The 6,450-nt window shown below is 44.7% G+C and overlaps 1 protein-coding gene across 1 annotated transcript in view; it reads left to right on the forward strand.

Moving 5' to 3' along the window:
• The window catches only part of LOC117959789 (YTH domain-containing protein 1-like), a 7,636-nt gene extending 1,186 nt beyond the window's left edge, over positions 1–6,450 (forward strand). The window contains exons 2-11 of the mRNA XM_034897064.1: positions 311–431; positions 536–653; positions 1,369–1,453; positions 1,576–1,730; positions 4,154–4,233; positions 4,546–4,582; positions 4,922–4,961; positions 5,163–5,228; positions 5,312–5,506; positions 6,102–6,450. Coding sequence (XP_034752955.1) covers positions 311–431; positions 536–653; positions 1,369–1,453; positions 1,576–1,730; positions 4,154–4,233; positions 4,546–4,582; positions 4,922–4,961; positions 5,163–5,228; positions 5,312–5,506; positions 6,102–6,290 — 1,086 coding nt within the window. The 3' untranslated portion in view covers positions 6,291–6,450. The remainder of the gene's footprint in view (positions 1–310; positions 432–535; positions 654–1,368; positions 1,454–1,575; positions 1,731–4,153; positions 4,234–4,545; positions 4,583–4,921; positions 4,962–5,162; positions 5,229–5,311; positions 5,507–6,101) is intronic.

Consider the following 6,450-nt stretch of genomic DNA (forward strand, 5'->3'; position numbering starts at 1 on the left):
TCTGTTTTAATGATTTTGTGTAAAGCACTTTGAATTGCCCTGTTGCTGAAATGTGCTATACAAATAAAGCTGCCTTGCTTTTATTCACCCCTTTTCACCCTTTAATCATCTATTTACCCTTTCAGTCATTCTTTGTTAACCCTTCATTAACACTTTTTCACCCTCTATTACCCCTTAATTAACTCTTTGTTACCCTATCATTAACCAAAAGTCCTTTATTTACCCTCTATTAACCTTTTATTACCCATTATTAGCCTGTATAACCCTTTATTAGCCCTTTATTAAGTCTTTATTACCCATTTATTAACCCTGTGATGTTCAGGGTGTGTGGTCGACGCTTCCCGTCAACGAGAAGAAGCTGAACGCAGCTTTCCGCTCGGCGCGCAGCGTCGTCCTCGTCTTCTCTGTGAGGGAGAGCGGAAAGTTCCAAGGTGAGAAACCAGTTCCTCGGTTAGTCCTGGTTAGTCCTTCACTGAGTCTCTGCTAGTCCTTCACTGAGTCCTGGTCTCTCCTCACCGGCCTCCCCTGTCTCCAGGCTTCGCCCGGTTGGCGTCCGAGTCTCAGCACGGCGGCTCTCCCATCCACTGGGTGCTCCCTGCCGGCATGAACGCCAAGATGCTGGGCGGCGTCTTTAAGATCGACTGGCTCTGCAGGTAACCAGACGTCAGCTGTTAGACATCATCGCTCAGAGATAGTAGTATATCATAATAATAATACTAATAACAATAATAATAATAATAATGATAATAACAACACTACTAACACTAACACTGCTACTAACACTAATAATAACACTAACACTACTACTAACACTAATAATAACACTAACACTACTACTAACACTAATAATAACACTAACACTACTACTAACACTAATAATAACACTAACACTACTACTAACACTAATAATAACACTAACACTACTACTAACACTAATAATAACACTAACACTACTACTAACACTAATAATAACACTAACACTACTACTAACACTAATAATAACACTAACACTACTACTCACACTAATACTATCACTAACACTACTACTCACACTAATAATAACACTAACACTACTACTAACACTAATAATAACACTAACACTACTACTAACACTAATAATAACACTAACACTACTACTAACACTAATAATAACACTAACACTACTACTAACACTAATAATAACACTAACACTACTACTAACACTAATAATAACACTAACACTACTACTAACACTAATAACACTAACACTACTACTAACACTAATAATAACACTAACACTACTACTAACACTAATAATAACACTAACACTACTACTAACACTAATAATAATATTAATTAATTAATAATAATACCCTGCTGTGTCTCCAGGAGAGACCTCCCCTTCACCAAGACCGCTCACCTATCCAACCCCTGGAACGAGCACAAGCCCGTCAAGATCGGACGAGACGGACAGGTGTGTGTGTGTGTGTGTGTGTGTGTGTGTGTGTGTGTGTGTGTGTGTGTGTGTGTGTGTGTGTGACTATGACTATGACTGTGTGTTTCTGTTCTTTTACTGAAATGGGACGTGTGTTCCAGGAGATCCAGCCGGACATCGGCGGCCAGCTCTGTGCCCTCTTCCCATTGGACGAGAGCGTGGACATCCACCAGGTGGCTCGCCGAGTTCGTCACAAGCGCCGGACGCCGTCGGAGCCGCGGCCCCGTGGCCGCCCGCCACAGCGTGAGCCGGGAAGGTTAGCCAATCACAGAGCTCATCCTCCCGCTTCCTGTACTTCTTCTTCTGCAACTGTGGCGCCACCTGCCGCCGGACGACGGAGACGGCAGCTGCCTTTAGCCGCCGGCTAGCGGCCCGCAGCTGGCAACCCGTGGCTAGCAGCTAGCGGCGCGGCTTCTCTGGTTGTTGTGGTTGTTTCCAGTCTGAAGTTTCCAGTGGAGCGAGGCCTCGCTCTGCGTCTGCCGGAACGGCGTTACAGTCAGGCAGGAAGTTAACAGCCTCGGTGGGGTGATGAAGTCTAGATTAACTAATTTAATTGAATCTTGAGTTAAATACTAACGAGGTGCAGATTCAGATTCATTGTTGCTAAACTTGTCCTTTTAAAGTTCTTCTTTACAGGAAGTTAAAATCCCAATATTTGGCTTTTAGCTGGACTGTGGCTGACCTTTCAGAATAAAAGCAGGGAGGACTGTGGCTGACCTGTCAGAATAAAAGCAGAGAGGAGTCTGGCTGGACTGACAGAGGAGGGGGTTGGTGAGGGGAGGGAGGTAGAACTAAAGCAGAGAGAGACCCAGCGGACTGGTTCTGGGTTTGAGAAGGGGGCATGGCCTCTGGACTTTATCCAATCACAGGGGAGGGGAGTGTTCGAGAAGGGGGCACGGCCTCTGGACTTTATCCAATCACAGGGAGGAGAGGGTATGCTTGGTCAAAGCAGGTAAAGTTACAGAGAAAAGATGGACTCCATTTAAAAAGGACTGAAGTGATGCTGAGCACCCTCCCCCGCCATGAAAGGACCCCCTCCTCCTCCAGCACACACACTGAATCAGGACTGAGAGCTCATTGGTTGTGTGTGTGTGTGTGTGTGTGTGTGTGTGTGTGTGTGTGCGTGTGCGTGCGTGTGTGCGCCTCTCTCTTATGAACTGAAAATAAAGTGTGTGTAACGGTAAAAGCGAGAATCGAGACGGACGGAGCACCAGATCGACCTTTTGTGGTTTGAGATTTAAGGACTGTCGCTGTTCTGGAGGGGGTGTGGGGGCTGGTCTGAGAGGGGGCAGGGCTTTGTTGGTTGGTTGACAGGACTGCACCATCATCATCATCATCATCACCCCCTCCACACCTTTCAAAGTAAGAGGGTTTATAAAAGCCTTTAACATGGACTGATGAGGAGAAAAACTTTTTTTTAAATCAAAAGTTACAGCCCCCCCATTTACAGCAGGAGCAGCGGTATGTTGTCCCTTTCAGAGGCTTCTTCTTCTTTGTTTTTTTTATTGTGTGTGTGTGTTGGTGTGTGTGTGTGTGTGTGTGTGTGTGTGTGTGTGTGTGTGTGAAGCTAAATATATCAATGCTGTTAACAGTGAAGTATTTACAGGACACCGAGGTACACCAGGATCAGGTTTGTGTCCGAGCCTTCAGACGTAGTCGTCGCCCCTCAGACTCTGGCCACTAGCAGCAGCTGTGGCGTGTTCACACGGCCGCGGGGGGGTTTCTGGGGAAAGACTAACTAGCTAAGTTTCCAGCCACACGTTTTAATATTGAATATAAAAATGCTTCATGGAAACCGTAAAAAAAGGAAATCAAAGGAAATGCGTCGGTCTCATCAGATTTGATCTTGTTGATATTCTTCTCATGTGATAAACGCTGATGGATCCTTATCTGCTGAATAACTAATGAGTTGATTAAGTTTTAGGTCATTTTATGGTTGCACCCTGCCACAAAACAAAGTTGTTTTAGTTAATTTCTGCCATGTCTCAAAAAGTCTTGCAGCGGTGCCGGAGGGACAATAAAAGACAAGTTGCATCGTCATAGCGATATATAGTTTTCATCCGTTTATTCAAATTTAAAAAACATCAAAACCTGATCCATACATCTTATTATTTTAAACTGTTTTTTTTAAGCAGACGCTTACTTCCTGGAGAAGGTGTTAAACATCAGCGAGCCCTTAGCTCCTCCAGGTGATTAATCCCGACATGACGCTGTTTGATACCCCGGCCTATCTGGGACCGCCACAGCAGGAACAAACCAGCGGCAGCGGGTATTCTGGCTGCCTGATGGTGTAGAGAAACGCTGATGGAGCGTACAGATCTACACCGGCGGGGAACGCCATTAAACACCAATGATCCACACAAATAGATTAACGCCAGTGTGAACACGCCATAAGCCTTCCACAAGCCGAGGAAAACACTGGTAGACCGGACCAGCAGATAGCAGCAAAAAAACAGCAGACAGCAGAAAAAACATATATGGAAATAATTTTGTATATAAATGTATACAGGAAGTGATGTCTGTAGCTGGAAGATTGCCCCTTTAGTGTGTGTGTGTGTGTGTGTGTGTGTGTGTGTGTGTGTGTGTGTGTGTGTGTGTGTGTGTGTGTGTGTGTGTGTGTGTGTGTGTGTGTGTGTGTGTGTGTGTGTGTGTGTTTTAACTTTGTACTTGTGTGTGTAGGCGTCGTCCTGAAGAGTACGACCTCCACGGCAGGAAGCGGCCGCGGGCCGACGGGGCACCAGACTTCAACCAGAGAGCAGGTTGTTAACTAATGACTGTCTGTGTGTGTATATATGTATATCTACACACACACACACACACACACAGTACAGGCCAAAAGTTTGGACCACCTTCTCATCCAATGCGTTTCCTTTATCTTCAGGACTATTTCCATTGCAGATTATCAATGAAGCATCAGAACTATGAATGAACTAAATAGCAGTAATAATAATAACAAATCTATCTAGATAGATATAAAAAAAGAAAAACTTTTGAAAGTTTATATTCTGTTTCTAAACGGTTTCTTGTGACTGAACTTTTAGCTGTAACATAATAATAAATTTGATCTTCAGGCTTCATCCAGGACCTTCGGAACCAGCCGGTGGACAGGTGAGACTCATGGCACTCACCTGAATAGGAAGTAGGGGGGGCTACAGAGAGAAGGGGTGGGCTACGGGGAGTAGAGGGGCTACAGAGAGAAGGGGGGGGGGGCTATAACTGAAGTACTTCCTTTAAAGAAACAATGAGGAAACATACCTGGTGTTTCCTGTATTCTGGTTTTATATAAAAACCTTTTAACAGGAAGCTTCAAAATACTCTATTTATTTTATTATATATGATATATTATATAATACTATAACAGTCTTAGACACAGTGGGAACTTATTTCTTTTATTGACAGAAAGAATTCAGAAGTTGAGTTTTTTTCTTCAACGTTTTGTTTTTTCAGACGATTCTCCGGCGTGAGACGAGATGTTTTTCTCAACGGGGTGAGTCACAAACATGTTAGCTTAGCTTCAACCCGTTAGCCTAGCTTCAGCCTGTTAGCATGTTAGCTTAGCTTTAACTTAAGCTTTAACCTAGCATTGTAGCTTATCTTTAACCCGTTGGCATGCTAGCTGAGCATTAACCTGTTAGCATGCTAGCTTAGCTTTTCCCAGGTTTTGAGCACTGTGGTGTCTGTTTTTCAGTCGTATAACGACTACATGCGGGACTACCACCACAGCGTCGGCCCCCCCGCCCCTTGGCAGACTCTGGTGAGCCTCTCTGTGATTGGTTGTGGGTCTGTGATTTCATTGGCTGAGCTGGAGAGTTGATGATGTCATGTGTGTGTCAGCAGGCAGCGTACCCGGGTGTGGAGCAGCCTCCCCCCCACCACCCCCCCTACTACCACCACAGCCACCCTCCGCCCCCCCCACACCAGGCCTACCACCACCACCACCACCACCCCCCGCTGCCGCCACACGAGGCTCCGCCCCCTCGCTTCAGAGACAAGCAGCGGGCACCGCCCCACCGCGCCTTCGCCTCCAGCCCCGTGAGTTACCCCGCTGTAAAGGGGTTAAGTTCTGGTTATAACCTGGTTATAACCTGGTTATATTAATAATATATTATTATATACATGGTGCGTTTTCCAAGGTTTTGCTGTGTTTTTGACACTTTTTTAAACATTTTTGACTTTTTTCAACGTTTAAAAGAATGAATGATCAATGACCCTAATTTAAATTTATTTATACCTTCATTTAAAGAAGAAACAAAGAAATTATCAATATCTTAACTAACAGTCGAGATCAGAGGTTGTTGAGTTGTCAAACATTTCATTTTTATTAAATTCTGTAAAAGTTAATAAAATGCCGGCGTTTAGTGGAGAAATCATTCTTATTTAACTTTTAAATTCATTCGCTCTGTTTTTATATTTCCATCGGCGTCCTTAAAGAATCTTGTATTTCTGATACAAACCGTTTATAAAAGGGTTTTGACAACACGGGGTAATAATAATAATAATAATAATAATAATAATAATAATAATAATAGACAGGCTCTGTCTGCCTTTGTTCTTCTGACTTTATGACACCTGTCTGGTTTCCAGCTGACTGAAGCTCTGACTATGACGTGTGTTTCCCATCATGCAGCACGACTACGACATGCGCGTGGACGACTTCCTGCGGCGGACGCAGGCCGTGGTGAGCAGCCGGCGGGAGCGCGAGCGGCAGCGTGAGCGCGAGCGAGGCGGGCCGCGCCGCGAGAGAGAGAGGGAGCGAGGGAGAGAGAGAGAGAGAGAGCGAGACCGGGACAAGGAGCGGGGCCGCTACCGCCGCTGAGCCGGGCTCTTATTCTGACACCGCCCGGGCTTTTATTCTGACACTCAGCTGGCTTCCTGTTTGTTTTTTGAGAATTATGAATAAAAACAAAACGAGCTGCGTGATGACATAAATTTTTTTGTGAATAAAACAGTAAAAATAAAGATTCTGTGGAAACGTT

This window comes from Etheostoma cragini, chromosome 16, assembly GCF_013103735.1.
Source record: "Etheostoma cragini isolate CJK2018 chromosome 16, CSU_Ecrag_1.0, whole genome shotgun sequence".
Classification (NCBI taxonomy): Eukaryota; Metazoa; Chordata; class Actinopteri; order Perciformes; family Percidae; genus Etheostoma; species Etheostoma cragini.